The sequence below is a fragment of the Anopheles coluzzii genome, chromosome 2 (genome assembly GCF_943734685.1).
Source record: "Anopheles coluzzii chromosome 2, AcolN3, whole genome shotgun sequence".
Taxonomy (NCBI): domain Eukaryota; kingdom Metazoa; phylum Arthropoda; class Insecta; order Diptera; family Culicidae; genus Anopheles; species Anopheles coluzzii.
Genome location: NC_064670.1, coordinates 34,017,466 through 34,034,782, shown reverse-complemented (window position 1 = coordinate 34,034,782; position 17,317 = coordinate 34,017,466). Strand labels below are relative to the sequence as shown.

At 44.6% G+C, this 17,317-nt stretch overlaps 3 protein-coding genes across 6 annotated transcripts in view; 2 read left to right on the top strand and 1 right to left on the bottom strand.

Annotated features, from left to right (window-relative positions):
- LOC120948727 (neuropeptides capa receptor) overlaps positions 1-11,522 on the top strand; it is a 58,524-nt gene extending 47,002 nt beyond the window's left edge. For all 4 annotated transcript variants that reach the window (XM_040365401.2, XM_040365400.2, XM_040365399.2 and 1 more), the window contains exons 9-10: positions 7,521-7,631; positions 9,386-11,522. In XM_040365401.2, the coding sequence (XP_040221335.2) occupies positions 7,521-7,631; positions 9,386-10,066 (792 nt within the window). In that variant the 3' untranslated portion in view covers positions 10,067-11,522. The remainder of the gene's footprint in view (positions 1-7,520; positions 7,632-9,385) is intronic.
- Positions 11,523-12,353: 831 nt separating this feature from the next.
- LOC120949977 (uncharacterized) lies at positions 12,354-14,656 on the bottom strand. The gene is made up of 3 exons (XM_040367649.2): positions 14,137-14,656; positions 13,285-13,962; positions 12,354-13,208 (listed from the first exon to the last, which is right to left on the bottom strand). Exons 1-3 carry the CDS (start codon positions 14,458-14,460, stop codon positions 12,861-12,863), a joined length of 1,350 nt encoding a protein of 449 aa, XP_040223583.2. The 5' UTR covers positions 14,461-14,656; the 3' UTR covers positions 12,354-12,860.
- A 239-nt stretch (positions 14,657-14,895) lies between these two features.
- On the top strand, positions 14,896-17,266 carry LOC120948217 (another transcription unit protein). Its single transcript, XM_040364331.2, has 3 exons — positions 14,896-15,026; positions 15,101-15,227; positions 15,291-17,266. Exons 1-3 carry the CDS (start codon positions 14,996-14,998, stop codon positions 17,167-17,169), a joined length of 2,037 nt encoding a protein of 678 aa, XP_040220265.1. The 5' UTR covers positions 14,896-14,995; the 3' UTR covers positions 17,170-17,266.
- The last annotated feature ends 51 nt before the right edge of the window (positions 17,267-17,317 follow it).

Below are 17,317 nucleotides of genomic sequence, written 5' to 3'. Positions count from 1 at the left end.
TATTGCCAAGAAAAAGAATAGAAGCACAAAAATCCAAATGTGGTGAAATAAGCGATGTGTAAAGTTGCAGTTTACCAAAAAAGTTTAAATCTTTGCTAAGCCTGCTAATGACACCACTTTTTTTTGCTACTTTCGCTATGACATTATCTATGTGGGGCCCAAACGTTAATTTATTGTCAATTATAACCCCTAAATATTTTATTTCAGAAGTATTGTCTATTTGTTCTTGATTTATTGAAATACACAGCTGTTCTTGATTATTTTTGTTTGATATGATCATGTATTTGGTTTTATTAATGTTTAGAGCCAGTTTTTTATATTTTAGCCAGCCATCTAAAACATTAAGTTCTAGATTTAATAGAGTCTCTGCTTGTTTTAAATTAGGTTTTGCGATGAATAATACTGTATCATCGGCAAACAGATTTACTTCACAATAATGCAATATTTTCTTTATGTCGTTAATATACATGATAAACAAGATTGGCCCTAAAACACTTCCTTGTGGAACTCCCAGGGTGTTTTCTAGTGGATCTGAAGAACTATTTAAAAAAGAGGTAATTTGCGTTCTTCCATCGAGATAATCTGTAAACCATTTTAGAGGAACTCCTTGAATACCAAAAGATTGCAGGGTGTCCAATAATAAAGGTCTCGCTATAGTTTCGAACGCACGTTTGAGATCCAAAAACACTGCAAGCACCTCATATTTTTGTTCTATAAAACCTTTCCATTTAGACAATACAAGATTAAGTGCAGTTTCACAGGAATGTCCTTCTCTGTATCCAGATTGTTCTGGTATCAATAAGCCATGAGTGGAAAGATGATTCATTAGCTGCTCTTTTACTACCAATTCTAATATTTTTTCAAATATATGCAAGATATTAATCGGCCGAAATTCTTCTGCCTTAATAGTACCAGGAACTTTTGGAATAGGAATTATTTTGGATATCTTCCACACTTTTGGAAATATACCAGTTACCAAAGATTCGTTAATTATTGATAAAAGCTGTCCTCCAATGATATCAAAACTATCCTTAATCACTCTTGAATTTATTTTCCCTATAGCCGCTGTATTTTTTAGATTGAAACAAATTGTTTTTAAATCATTCAGGGATATTGTTTTGAAGTTGAACAAATGTCTCGGATCTTCAGTATGTATTAGTTGATTTGGCTTAGGAACCACTTGTATGTTATCATTAATTGATTTTATGCTGGTAATGAAATATTCGTTAAATTTTGTTGCTATAGCAGACTCATTTATTTCTATTAGACCGTTAAACTTTACTACTGATGTGGATTTTTTCTCAGGCTCTATCAAAGATTTTAAGAATTTCCACAACTGTTTACTATTTCCCTTGTTTTTGTTGATTTCCTCATAATTATATTTCTGACGAGTTGTATTTAGTTTTTTGACATATTCATTTCTTATACATGCATAACGATGCCACCATATTTCACAATTAGTAGTAATGAATTTTTTGTACAACCTATCTCGTTTTTGTTTTAGTGATTTAAGTTCACGCGAATACCATCTATTTGTTTTCGTAGACTTAATCATTGTGTCTTCGGTTAGTTTATCAATCGCTAATTCCATTATGTTTTGTAATCCACTAGCACTTTCTTCAATCCCTACAAAGTTCGATTGTTCCAGTGCTGTTGAAACTAACTGACAAATCCCTTGCGGTGAATAGTTCTTCCAGCTAATAATTGACTTTTTGTCCATATTTTTTTTATTTTCATTTATTTTTATGCTAATTGTTTCATGATCGGAGATTTTTAAAGATGGTTCAGTTTGTACTACAATTGAATCAATGTTACTATAAACGTGATCAATTAAAGTTCTCGAGCGATTGGTGATTCGAGTTGGCTCGTTTACTCTTTGATGCATATTTACTGAACACATTAAATTTTTTAAATTTCTGGATTTTTCTTGATCCAGCCAATTTATGTTAAAATCTCCTACAATTATACATTGTTTAGTCCAATCAATGAAGCTATCCATCCATATTTCTAGTTGCTCAATCAATTTAGTTTCATTAGAACTTGGTGAATGATATATAACACCATATAAAGCTGGAGACATGCCTCGCAAAATATTGACACCCAAAAACCAATTTCCATCAATTGATTCGCTTAGAATTTGTTTAAAAAGAACAGAATCTCTGATATACAGCGCCACACCTCCTGTATGTCTTGAATGAGATAAACAAAAGGAACATCTATATCCAGGAATATAATATTGTTCAAATGCTTCACTTTCTATGATGTGAGTTTCAGAAATGAAAACTAATAAGGGTTTAATAGTTTCCACAGTTTTTCTTAGCAGAATATAATGTGTAGAAAGACCTGCGACGTTTAAGTAAATTATTTCCCCATTTTTTGGAGTGCTATTCTTTGATTGCTATTGTACAAGTTTGGACATTTTTTCTAATTCTTTTTTATATATTGGACACCATTTACTATTGGCTGCATGGTTTGTATCTAGCATGGCATTATTTTTTAGATTTTCATTTTCACAATTTATACACCTGAAGCATAATGATTTGCACGTTACTGTTAGGTGGTTTTCTCCACATTTTGAACATGTTTCTTCATTTTTGCAAAATGTTTTGGTGTGTCCATATTGTGAGCATTTGAAGCACCGTAATATTCTTATAGAACGGACCAGACGACAATCAGCAAACCCAATACGTATAGTTTTTAGGGTGTTTAGCATAGTGAATGATTTTTCATCTACATCAATAAAAACATTAAACTTTTCATACTTCAAATTTTTATTTTCGTACCTGCCAGCAACTTTGATTTGTACCCATGGTATCATAGAATTCTGCTTTTTTAAAAAGTTGATAATTTCTTCATCAGAGTAATTTTCAGTCATGCCCATTACTTTCATTCTGATCAATGGATTAGATGTTGAATATTCCGCTCCAAGATCCGCTTCAATGTCTTTACGTAATTTTTCTTTATTAGTGTTTAGTGGACATTGTACCATAATTTGACCCCCAGTACCATTTCGAAAATCTGAGAGGTTGTACTTAACAGGGTCCAATTTGGCTCGCAAATATGCTCTGGTTACATTGCATGATTGAATTTTATGAGGAATGATTACAAATTGGTTTTTTATTCTTTTATTTAATTCTACAGTATCGAAGTCACATGTTTTGTTGAGTGCATTGTGTTCACCTGAGTCAATTTTATTTTCTAAGGCATGATCATTATGTTTTGCCATGATTGTTTTATTTTTTCTGACCACTTTAGACCAAGTCATTTCATCTTCGGTTACATTCTTCTTGTCATCAACCAGATTGCAAGAATGGTTGTTATGCATTAATTCAGGCACGTCATTTTCAGGACCCCCGTAAGGCTCGTCAATGTTTTCTATCTCACGCGAACTTGCATGGCAATTGCATACAAGCGACTTGTCTGCATTGTGTAAATGTGCCCTAATTTCGTCCAATCCTTTATTTAGCCTCTCACTAACATTAGCTTCCAATTCTTGCATACACTTTCTAATCAAATTACTAATATTATCATCAATACTGTTCCTATTAACGGTTATGCCTGTATTGCTCATGTCGATGGTGTTACACGCATCACATCTAAAAAACAAATTAGGGTTATCACTCAGCACCTTGAAAGTTGAAACTTTCAGGGTAGTGCAACGTCGATGAAATATACAGTTGCATTCACCCTTGCAAAATACGGGACTATCACCCGGCAAAACGTCTTTCGGTTTACAGTATTACAATTCCACTGGATCTATTTGCTTCGTCTTATTTAGATACAAACTAAATGAATCAAAACTTCTAAATTTTAAAACTTCTTCCAAAAAGCTTCAAACGCATATAATGAGTTATTGTAACCTTTTTTGTGATTCGGCCAGTATTTAAAAAATTACACAGTACTTATTTCTTAAATGTTTCCATTATAAGAACTAATTAGAGCCGCTTTTCAAAAGCCCTTCCGCGATACATGTATCAACGTGTATCAAACAACGCCGGTCCCACAGGCCTGTTAGCGATCCACCTCAACGCGTAAAATGTTTGGTGTCCACATTTAGCATTTAATTTTGCTCGAAACAGATCAACACATTAGCGCACAACGCGCGGGAGCTAATTGAGATGTTTTGTTTTTTGTTTTTACCAACGACCAGGCGCATCCACCACATTATGAACGACCAGGCGTTTCCATCGCCGTTCGCTGAGTGGGTGGTGCAGGACGAAACGGGCGAGCTATTCGCAAAATCCATTATGCTCGCATGGCTTTCTGTGAATTTTTGGACGCTATCGTCAGCATGGAAAGCAGACATGCTGATTTCGGTGTTTTGTTTTGGTTTTTCTTTCAGGACGCAAAAGCTTCTGAAAGCTTCTACGCCTTTCATGAGACACACGTATTATTTAAAAATACACTGAATGTTTATAATATATCTATGTTAACTTGCTTCATTTTAAAACCCCTTTTCTGTGGCTCTAGCGTCAACCGACAGAACAAAATTAAATTTTCTATCTTGAATTCTTATTATAACAACCTTATTTTAAGTCCTTTCATTAATTTCCATTGCCATAAACATATACACAAAATAAAACCATTTAACCCATAATTTTCCCGATATCGTTCACCGCAATGACGATTCCTCCAATTCGCTCGTGACGTTTGCTCTGCGGAAGCAACAAAAATGTAACGTAAACCCGAACCGCCCACTCGCGAAATGGACTTGTCGTTTTGTCATTGGCAAGTGATGGGTTGGAAAATTGAATTTAACAATCCCACCTTCCACAACGAGCTGGTGATGGTGCTGGACCGTGGGTGCGTGTACTGTTTGCTGCCCGCGCTGCAAGTACGTTTCGTTCCGTTTCGAAGGCAATCATTTCCTTTCTCGGAACGCAATTTAAAGACGCACTGCTCGCGTCTGTGTGCTGTGTTGCGAGCCTAAACAGGGAAGTGTTTTTGCGTGCATATTTCAATAGAGGTTGGGTTGCTGCATGAAAGGATTACTATTTTTAGGCGAGCGGTACCGTACCGGGCTGCCTGTGGCAAGTGCGATAATGCCCAGAGCGCGTTTTTCTTCGGTACTCAGCTTCGAGCTCTCAGATGTCGTTACCTGATAGCCACTATCGTTTCGCGTGAAGTCCTTTTTTTCTTGAACCGGTGGTCTGTTTGTGTGGTGTGGAGATGTTTATTAAAGATACATCGTATCTTAGGGGATTGTATAATTAAGGAGAATAACAAAAGATGAGTTTTTTTTTCTTAATCAGTTTAAGAAGACAGCAACTGCGATACAAAAAATCAGTGCTGCAAAATGTCACTGTCAATGTCATACAAAAACTGACTTAGACAACTTCCATGTCACGTACTCATTTGTGATAATCAAAACACAATCAAAAGGTGATCCTCAAAACGAGTGGTGTGACCAATGCATGCTTCGTGACATTTTTGCAACCAACGCTTGGTCAGTCACTATGTCATGACTTTTTTTTACAGTGATCAAATCTGCAAAATAGTTATGACAAATTCCGGCTTAAACAAAATGACTGTATAAATAAAAATAAAATAAATAAACGAGCTCTACTGTGATGATTAGAGGTGAGACTCAAACAGTTGGTGCGACCATCACATTCTTGGTGGCATTGTGTACAACCAACTCTTGGTGAGTCACTTGGTCGCGACATTTTTAGACGGTGATCATCACGATAGTCACGGGAGATATGTGGTGCTTGCGAGTGGTCCCAAGCAACAAAATTAGCATGGTTTCTCGCTCTCTTTGACCCGACACACCATCAAACCAGACAAAACGAGATAGCATGCTCATTTTGCTTCTTGGGACCACACACCAAGTATATTCCAAAAATGTCGTGTTTATCATTGAGAGAAAATGTCGTGACCAAGTGAGTGACCAAAAATTGGGTGCTAAACAAAATGTCATCAAGCATGTGATTGATGCACCAACTGTATGAGTATCACCTCTGATCAGCTCAGTTGTGTACGTGAGCTGATTTGAGCTTCGTTTCAGTTATGAGTGTTGGTCATGTCATGACGCACTTTCATTGAGTAGCAGTAATGAGCATCAAGCTACCACGGATATGCTGATTGTTTTCGTTGGTGAATATCTCGTGAGGCTCATGCGATTTTGCAGCAGTGCAAAAAATTAAAAATTTAACTTAATTACATTGGTTGCTGAATTGAAACTTCCCTACATAACAGTAAAAAGTAAACGTCTCACCAATAACAAATTTTTAAACACTTCTTTGCTGCTCATCGAAGTTGTATTGGGCACATCGCTTACCGCCTTCGGTTCGGTGATATTTTTAGACAGCTTCTTGAGCCGACCAGCAAGCACTCTACTAAACCTCTCTTCCTTGCTGGGTGCCAAAAATTGTATCAACTGAATTGAAAAAGCAATTACGTATCATATCACTGAAATATTACGCTACAACATCATTGCGCCATTGCTTGAGATACTTATCCCTTAAACCTTCAAGCAAATCCCTTGTCCGTACGATTGCTTTCGGTTTTTGGAGGGTTTTGTTTTTCGATACCATCATACCCAAGGGAATAGGGTTAGTGGAGTCATCCCTTTTTTGTGTTTTGTCTTTTGTAGGATTTTCCAGAAAAGTCCTCGATTTATGGCACGTTGTAGCAACGACCTATGTAGAAACTACTTGAAGCGAACAAAAGTGCTTCAATTTTATGTAAAAAATTTAACAAAAATAAATTGTTGAAAAAAATTAAGAAACGCATTTTATCATACGTAAAATGTACTCTCATTCAATGGTTTTGAGGAAAATAAAATATAAAAAACATAATCATTAAAAACCGTTGCTGGTTTAAAATGAAGAGTCTGGTTTTTGCGGTTTCCAACTGCTGATTATGAATATTAAAAAAGTTCAACTTTGACGCAAAAATACCATCCCACACGGTTGCCCGATCGGCATTTCCTCCTCCACCTGCTGATCCGTTGTACAGAAACCGCTACACCACCGGTGAAATCAAACCAAAATAATTTTAAAAAAACACCAGAGTGAAATGTGTTGTTTGTGCGCCCTTGTGAAAAAACAAAAATGCCCGCCGCACACGTGAAAGTAAGCGAGAAACCTTATGGAGTGCCGAGCTTTCTAAGGGAATCAACCTCCCGCCACCATGCCATGGTATTTAATTCCACGAACACAGCATGCAGCAGCGTAACTTTTGTCCCAAACCGCCCAAACAACAAAGGCGAAAGAAAGCAAAACGCGTGCTTGCGCAACAAGCGTGCTTGCGTAAGAAAACAACCTTTAGGTTGTGATACTTCGAGAGCTTTTTGGTGAGGATTCGCTGTTTAAAAAAAAAAGTACAGACACGGGTCTAGCATGCGGGCGCAGGATGAAGATTTTCTCTTTTTTACGTCTGCTCTTTACGTATCCCACTCACCAGCGGAAGGAAAGTGATGCCGGAAAGCCTTTTTTTTTTGCTTAAATGTAATGGTTGATTATCCTGTTTTTTTCTTCTTTTTTAACTATTAACTTCAACGTTTCATCCACTTTCAGCTACGTGCACGGTCGATGATGCAATCGAAACGATCCCGATTCCGGGGCACACTGCACGCGAACAACAGTATACGGTACAGTGACAACTGCATTCGCCGAAATTCCCTACAGGTAAGGCCAGCATTTTCCCTTCAAAAGGTAGATTTTTGTCCAATCATTTCGTTTCGAGAGGAACCATTCAGTTTCCCCGGAAGCGACCGTAAGCTCCCAGCTGGAACTGGTGCTTTTTCACCCTACTCCCAAGGAACCCGATCATGCATCGGAAAATGCTGTCCTAGCTACAAATCGGCAGCTCCCTTTACGCTGTTCCATTTCATTAGCGTTCGATAAGGATCGCCCGGTTTCAGCAGCCTGGCCCCAGTGAAGGCACTTCGCAATCTCCAAACGCTCTGGTGCGGGTTGTTTTGCAGTAGGTGACCTACATCAGCATTCAGTGCCTGCTTCTGCCAGATAGTTTCGTTTCATTTCCCCTCGACGCATCGGCAAGTGGGCGGCCGATTGGGGCCGGTTTTTCGGGTGTGGTGGATGCTTTAATGGCAACTTGATTGGAAACCGTGCCGCCCTGTTGGCATCGGTTAGCCTCGCCTCCCCCTTTTCCGCCAGCAAAGCGCGTGGAAGCCGCCAATCTTTGATCTCGTACGTATCCATCTTAACGAGATCTTCGGCGAGCGGAAAACAACGGCAAATGGTACGAGGCGAACACCGAAATACTTTCCTTGTTTGTCTCTCTTTTTTGTGTTTGCCAGCATGATCCATTGCAAGCTCAAACGAACTGTGTTATATTGTTATCGATTTGATTACCAGCGCTTGATTACAGCAGAACGTTGCAGACACCACTACACCAGTACTACTGCGTTCCCTTCCGTTGTTTCACGCTTCCGTGCGTTGTAATGTAAGTTGTCTTTCTTCTGCTTCCCCCCATCAGCAACGACCCATCGTAAGCATCTTACCCTGGACCACCGTCGTGTATTGGACGTACAAAGTAAGCACACAGACAATTGCAACGAGAAGGGCGGAGAGAAATGACTACTTCCTCACTTTAATCCTCTCAACCCGAAGCGCATTCCGATACATTAGATGCCCGTGTGTCCCTTAATCTTGACCGATGGGTCACCCTCAACCGTGGAAAGGATTGTGATATGGTTGCAGCAATACGGTAGCATCTGCTCTGCAGCATTTCGAGCAAACCCTGCTTCTTCCCTGTTCCCAGAAGTGCTCCCGACCAGCGGCAGATTGAAACGAAACGCTGCTTGGACGTCGATTGTAAAAAGGGCAGCAATGATGGGAGCCCTCGGTTCCGGCAGCAGTTGATAGGAATGTGGAGAGTGTAATGAGGTTACCATGCCCGCACCATATCTCCGTCCTCCGGGCAGGAGAGTGATCGGTTCGGTACGTGAAAAACGATCCAGCACGTGATGCCAGGCTCAGCTTGCCAGTCTGTCCTGTGTGTACTGTTGTTGTCCGCGCTGTCTCCTCCTTCCCACCCGGCACATTCGTAATAATAAAGTTGTTTGCTAATGGACACCTTCCCCCGAGAAGAAGCTCGGAGAATTGATTGTGTGCCATACGTGTTTGCTTTCTCTGCCCGATGTCTCGTTGATTCGACAGCCCCCGTTATCCCATTGGACTGTTCTTTCCTTTTCCCCCTTTAAAGGGCTCTATGTCTTCGTCTTTCGAATTTGTTACCGTAGTAGTTGTGCCGTTTTCGACCCCAGACCGAAGATAGCAATACTTTCCACCCAAATCTCTCCCAGAAGAAGCAATTCCCAAGGATAAAAGAGATTACGACATGATAGTTAATATTATTTTCCATCTCTTTCTTTCTCTCTCTCGTTCCCTCTAAACGCTTCCACCGCTTCGAACAGATTGGCAACATGCCCAGCAGCCGGAACTCGCTGTCGCCCAACCTTACCACCGACGTGGTGGTGATGCTGGAGAACAATCTCAACGGGCGGCCCCGGTGCTACACGACGTCCGCCACGACCCTGGCCACGAACGTGGTGTCCAGCAACTCGACGGTGACGGAGAACAGCTTCAAGATACCGCTGATCAGCATTGACAGGCCGGACCGGTACGGCCCACCGCCACCGACCAGTCCCAGCCCGAGCGGGGACAGCTGCATCAGTATGGAGCAGGCAACGAACGCACTGTCGAACGGTGGTAGTGGCAATATCACGCAACAAAGTAATGTTAATGTTAATAATAATAATAATAATAGTACGGTGTGCAACAATAGAAACTATGAGAGTGCGACCGTTTCCCCTGCCCCGACGCCGGACGGCGAACCGTCTCCATCGTCCCCGCTGCTCGTGCTGCCAGCCATTTCGATAGTGCTGCAGGAGGACCACCACAACGAAGCAAGTGCTACCACCGAACCGAACCAGCCGGATGACCCATCGCTCCGGGAGGCAAACCCGCCCGACCAGGGTGGGGCCACCCCGCCAACGTTCCACTATCAGCCGAACCTGCTGGTGCAACAGCGGTGCGGCGAGATGGAGGAAGCGGTCGTGCTGCTGACCGAGACGAAGCGTGAAACGTGCATTTAACAGTACTGCAGCTAGCAGGGCACAGTGAGCCGACACTGGGAAGAGAGTGTAAGGCGTGATAAGGGAGAGAGAGAAGGGGGTTGATACGCAGACTTGAAGGTGCGCGCAAGTACTTGGTGTCGCAGTCTCCTTCCCCGAAACACGTGTCACCGGCAAACACCCAAAGAAAGTGGACAAGAAACGGTCATGGCGACGAGAGTTTAGATTTGTAAAGAAAAAAAAAGGAATACACACACAAGAAAGTGATGGTACACCACGTTCTACCGTAGTACGTACGGAGAAACCAATCGATCGAAGCAAAGGTAGCGCGTGGCTAACGAAGCCAGAAGCGGGACAGGGAATCCGTGTGATCGATGTGCAGAAAATCCTTCCCCCATTTGCCCGACGTACAACAATGTGATGATGAGCTTACTATAGAGAAATATCCTGTAGCTGTCTTCTGATTTATTTTTCTTCTTTTTTTTTTGTTTGAATCTAATCTTCCCAAGACGTTGATGAATAAGGGTAACAGTTCTCGGTTTAACCGGAAGCACCGGGTGTAAGGAGGGATAATAAAAAAAAAACTAGCCAAACAGAGTGTGTATAAAGTGAAGTGTTACATTAGGATATAATAAAGTAGCGAATAGAGAGAGGGAGAGAGAGAGAGAGAGAGAGAGAAAAGGAGGGAGAGAGAATGTAGGTGAAAATAAAAGAGGAAACCCCCATGGAAACGTAACGAGTGATGGAAACGAATGGTACAAAATGCAGTTAATATCCATTTAAAACACACACACACTAAACAACTAATCTTTAACAGAAACGAAGTGTTAGTGTCTCACCCTCCTGTCCAGATTATTTGATTTAACAGATGGATTTAATATGATTCTTTAACACACAAATTATTAGTGCATTTTTCCATTAAAATGTTGGTTAATTTTATCCGCTCTTGTGGCCGCAAAAGCATTGAACCAAAAACACATAGACACCCACAGTTCCCGTGTTGTTTTCCACTTCCGGTTCGGTTGTGACGCACGCGGTGCCTGTATTGTACCTTCCCAACAGCATTGGAGATAAGTGGACCGTTAGTGGACAAACAGCGATAAGAAGCAGGCAGAGTGGAGGGGAGAGGATTAGCGGCTTTAAATGATGACGGACCGGGCACAGGGGATGAGGGCTGAGCGCACGTTGCTGTGGATGTGGATACAAACAATTCCGGAAGTACATGCTCACTCTCTCTCGCTCTCTCCTTCTCGAAAAGAACAAAGCAAAACGAAAGTAAATCCCCCCAGAATTCGGTCGAAACGAGGGTGCAGCAACGAGAGAGCAAAAAACTGAACACACCTACATAATACACTCCCAGGAACACTTACACATTTACACAAACACACGCAATCCAGAACGGGTACAGAGATCTTCGAAGGATATGTTTGTTGTAATATGAGAAGAAGATAAATAAAAAGTTTAAGATGATTGTAAACTTTTTCGTTTGTCGGCTCGGTTTGTCTCGCCGCCTTCTGCTTTTACGTTATTTTGGAGGAATGGTGCTTCCGGTGGCTAATTTCCTGCACGTGGTTTGCATGTTTGCTGGGCTGCGCCCTCCTGATTTCTTCTTCGATGGTGGATTTAGAGGATGGAAACTTTTTGGTCAAAGTTTAACGCGTGCAGGAGTAGAAGAAACGTTTCCGAAACGTGCACGGCCGAGTGGACGTGCCCGGGGAAGACAGGCACAAAACAACATAAATCCACCGAAAAGAGGCAACCTAAAGGCAGCGTGAAGATAAGGAGCAACATCGTACCCCTGGGGGGGGGGGGGGGGGGGGCTGAGGCCAACTTTATTCATATCCGGCCATAGGGTCTATAGGGCGTCTCTGTGTTTGTGGTGAGTGGTGTCATAACTTTTCCGGCCCTCCGGGAGGGAAAAATCGCGTACTACCCAACCCAACCCATAGTGTGGTCATCCGTCACGTGGCGGTGAGATGATTTGGTCTTTTATATGGCGGAAGTTTTTGAAAAAGGACCAGCTGAGTGGCTACGCGAGTGAACATGATTGGTAATGGACGGTTGATAAGAGCAGCGTATGGTTGCTGTTTCCGTTCGAAGCACACTTCATTACACCGGGAACAAATTGGTTTAGTGATGCGATCGTGGATGAGAACGCTTTTCTTTTCTCTCCCTCTTCTTTTGTTACCATTTTCACACATCATGACGCCTTTATATGAAGTGAATTGGATGGGATATAATTAAATTACCAAAAACATTACTGATCAAACGGAATTGGATTTTTTTTGTAATACATACAGTGAAGATCTTATCTTTTCGACGCTAACAACGCACCTTTATTGGTTTCAGTTTCTGTTGTAATTTTACATAAAATCACACATTTTAAGCATAACCATGGCAAAAAAACAGGTTTAAATTGTTTGAATCATTTCAAACGTTTGTTTTGTTTACCTTTGTTTTGTTTTTATGACGATCTCTGATCCAACGGTAACACCAAAATCCAAAACCCAAACACCACAAATAAATCTTTACGCACCAACGGTTTGCGTTTGCTGCCACTAGAAATTGCAACAGCATTGGACATCGCAAAACAAGCTTAAATTGGTTGACACATTGCCTGTTCATCTACGATCAGCTTACTTGCAATACTGTAATGGAAACGAACCCAAACCATCTATTACGAGTGGATAAAGATAAAGAGAAAAGAACAAAACTCAGGAACGTAAAAAAAGCGAGAAGAAAACACAGGAAACAGGTACTAATCTAGCAAAGATCGTACGTGGCGGCCGCCAAAGACTGCACCCCTCGGGCTCCTCTATCCTCTGGATGCTACAAGCTGTAGCTGTACATTTGGCCGCTCACCGTTGTGCTTTACCGCGTGGAACTGGTCAACGTTCTCGAGTGCAAACTGGAACGATGGCAGCCCGTAGCCGCTGTCATGCTGTTGGCCACTGGCCAACGATTCCCGCCGACTGGCACGATACTTTGGTCCGAGAGCGACAATTGCATCCTGCAGCCCTAGCTCGGCGGCGGCGAGGAAATACTTCTTCGCCATCGAGCGACTCGGACGCAAACCAGCAAAACCGCGTGCATGAAAGACGCCAACGTTGTAGATCGCTTGCGGGTGTCCCTGCTTCGCTGCCAGCTGGTAGCATTCCAAGGCCTACAAACGTTACCGTACATTGTGGGGTGTATTATAATAAAATAAATTAACCATTGTTAGGAGCATCATTACTCACCATAGCCATGTCCTTCGGGATGCCGTAGCCCTGCTCGTAGCAGATGCCGAGATTGAACGCGGCCCCCGCGTGCTGATGGCTCGTGCCCAGCTTCAGATGGGAAACGGCTGAAGCATACTCGCCCAGCTCCAGATTCCGGCAGCCTAGCTGATACTCAATCTCTCCCAGCACCGAGACCAAGTGTTTGAAAGCCCCTTCGACCGTTTCCGGCTGTTCCACGGGTTTCGTTGGTACGTCCGCCACCGGATCAGTGCTACGCTGCGAGACAAACTCCTCGTGCAGTGCATTAACCGTCGGTTTTGTTTCGTTGTTTACTTGAAAAACGAAACGCTGCACCTCACCCCGATGTCTGTCGGTGTAGTCCACAAAGTCGTGCCCATCGCGAGGGATGAACGGTGCAAACAGCTGTACCAGAGAGTTCCCCTGCTGCTGCCTTCCCGCCACCGTAGATCCATCCGTGATCGATGGATTAGGATACGGTGCTGTAAGGCTTCTGCTGGAGCGCAGCCCAAAGTACTGCGCCAGAGCCTCGCAATGACGGGCCGAAAGTTTACGCTGCTCAGCCGCCGCATGAAGCAGCTGGGAAGGGGTGCAGCGGGACGGATGATCAAACGGCTGGGTGCGACGATAAAGACAGAGCAGCTGGCTGGTGTACCAGCCACAGATAATGGCACTGGTCTGTGGAAAGAGGAATAAAAAGCCAAGCGCAAAATAACTCAGATAAGCATCTTATCATTAGGTGATTGCGAATTTGTTTACATTTAGATGGGCGCCTTTTTGTTCCCGTTTTGTAGAAGCTTTCCGGGTAGGCTTGCCCTATCGCAATGAGTCAGCAGGATGGATCGAACTTACCCATGTTATTGCCCCAAGCCAGGAGTGCTCGAACGGTGTCTGGGGATACTCCTTCCGCCGGGTGCCCTCCCGATCGGACTGGTTCGAACCCGTGCCATACTCCTGCTGCGTCCGATCGCCGAGCTCGTTCGGGCGGGCAACGTAAAGCAAACAGTAGCGCCGACCGTTTGCTTCATGTTGCCCTTGTGCTCCTGTACCGTCTTCCGGCGGGTTTTCACCGCAGAACCGCTCTCCTGCACCACAGTTCCAGGTGCGCCGTACCTCTAGTACATGGGCAGTCTTGTCGTACACATCGCGTATACGACGGGAAACATATTTCCACATCGCTTGCTGCGCTCACTGCTGCATCGACGGTAAGTGGTAACCGTGCCGGGCCCAAACTGTATGGTAGAGATAAGTTTTGCGGTCCGGAAAGTGATGTAAAACTTTGCTGAAAAAGAGACTTGTTGTGGAGCCAGCGGAGAAAAACAAACGCGAAATATGTCTGTTTTTCTTTCTCCCCGTCGTGGTGGCCTAGCGCTTTGACGTTTGTACGGGCTGGCCACACGTGATAACCGGTTGGACATCACGGTGGAACGCGTTCTTTAGTCGAAATTATTAGCTAGCTTATTTTTTTGTTAGATAAATCATTCTAATAAAATCGTGAACTAAATTTAAAACAAGAGATTCTATTTGCTTTAAGTAAAAAATATTAAAAAAAAAATGTTATAAACTGGCTGCGTACTTTATTTTCCACGTTTGACAGTACCCCTACCGATTCGCGACGCACAGCTGTCAAACACAAACGAAGCGTCCGGAAAAGTGGACGTGCTTGCAAAACAAAACTAATTCCGCCGTATTTCATTGAGAAAATACAAATATGGGCCACGATACAGAGTCAGATGGGTCAGGTAAGTGAAGTACAAATCCTTAGTGGGCAATTTGTGCGGAAAATTGATTGGTTTGTTTCGCCCGTTGGCTCCAGGCTCGGAGTCTGGTTCGAGTCGTGGTAGCCCGAGCCGAAGTCGCAGTAACAGCAGAAGCCGGAGTCGAAGCGGAACACCGCAAGTAGCGCCTACACCGGGTTTTTCCCTGGAGCATCATGATTCTCCGTAAGTCTTTCTGCTCAGTGCCTTTTATAACACCCATACTTTACTACTGACCTTTGATTGCAGATCCAACTCGCCCCCTCAGCGTTCACGTTCTGGTACACCGACGCAGAACAGAAGTCGATCGAATTCGGCCGGTTCACAGCGTTCCCGGTCCGGTTCCGGTGCCCGGTCACGTTCCGGAAGCCGGTCGGCCACTCCGGGCAGTGCACAGAAACGGCATAGTCGATCGCGCAGCGGTTCTGGTTCGCCTGCCGGTTCGCACCGGTCTGGTTCCGGTTCGAGACACTCGCGGTCTCGCTCTCGCTCCCGCTCGCAGGGCTCTGGCAGTGGCCGTTCACGCAGCGGCACACCACAAAATCGTTCCGGCAGTGGAACACCAGTCAACAGATCCCGGAGCGGCACACCTGCATCCGGTTCGCCTGGTTCCCCTGCGCGTAAATCCCGCTCACGTTCCCGTTCGGCTCGTTCCGGTTCAGCACGCAGTCGTTCCGGATCGGTACAGTCACCGGTGAATGAAAAGCGAAAGCGTGCGGTGCTCAGCGATTCGGATTCCGATGAGGGTGCAAAAATGGAGGCGAAAAAGAAAAACAAACTCATCGACACAGATTCGGACGAAGAGGCAGGACCGGTGAAGGATAGTGGTGCGAAGGGCAAAGATGTCACTGCCGATGCACTGTTTGGTGACGCTGATGATATCAGCTCGGACGAGGGCGCCGGGGGAGAGTCCGGTCGGGAGCGGGACGAATTGGACGACCTGGAAGACGAACAGCGCAAGGAGGAACAATCTAGAAATCGCTCTAGATCACGTAGCCGTAGCCGCAGTAGAAGCCGGGACAGCGATCGCCGGTCATCGGACGAGGAAGGCAATCGGGACCGGCTGGCCCGCTGGGAGGAACCGAAAGAGCCGGAACCGGAACCGGAACCAATCCCCGAGACCCGCATCGATGTGGAGATTCCACGTATCGTGACCGATCTGGGGCGAGACATTCACTTCGTCAAGCTGCCCAACTTCTTGTCCGTCGAGACGCGCCCGTTCGATGTGGACACGTACGAGGATGAAATCGACGAGGAGGAAACGCTCGACGAGGAAGGTCGGCAGCGGTTGAAGCTGAAGGTGGAGAACACAATCCGCTGGAGGAACAATTTCGACCGGCAGGGCAATGCGCTGCGCGAAACGAACGCTCGGTTTGTGAAGTGGTCCGATGGCAGCATGAGTTTGCACCTTGGGTCGGAAATTTTCGACGTGTACAAACAGCCGCTGCAGGGTGACCACAACCATCTGTTCATCCGACAGGGTACGGGTTTGCAGGGCCAGTCCGTGTTCCGCACCAAGCTTACCTTCCGGCCGCACTCGACCGAATCGTTCACCCATCAGAAGATGCTCATCTCGTTGGCCGATCGGTCGCAGAAAACGTCCGGCATCAAGATCCTCACGCAGGTCGGGTTCGATCCCGACGCGGACCGCAAACAGAACCTCAAGAAGGAGGAGGAAAAGCTGCGCATGGCGATGCGGGCGAAGCAAACCTCTTCCTCGAAGCCGAAGCGAGGCCGGGACTCGGGCGCTGGAATCGCTGGGAATGCGTACCACCACGACGAAGGTTCGGATGACGAGGGCGGCATATCGATTGCCGCTATCAAGAACAAATTTAAGGGTGACAAGGGGAAAGGAAGCGGTGCGAAAGGAAATGCGGGCATCTACTCGTCGGACGAGGAGGGCTCGGACGTGGAGACGGGCCGACGCAAGAAGAACATTGACAAGAAGAAGGCGCTCAAATCGTTGGCCGACTCGGACGACAGTGAGGCCGGGTCAGGCTCGGAGGGTTCGCGCGGAACGCGGTCACGATCCAATTCCGGGTCCGGATCGGGGTCGGGCGATGAAGGGTCGGGTAGCGAGAAGAGCGCCGAGGGCGGAAATCGTTCCGAAGGGGACAGTGACGAGTAGGTATGATAGGGATTGCTGTACATTTCTATTGAAACTTTATTTACCATAACTGATACAAAAAAAAGAAATAAAATTAACATTTAGTTTTACCAGTTAAGTTCCTCATCTTTGGTTTTAGGTAATCTTTCCGAAGAAAAGATCCCACTCC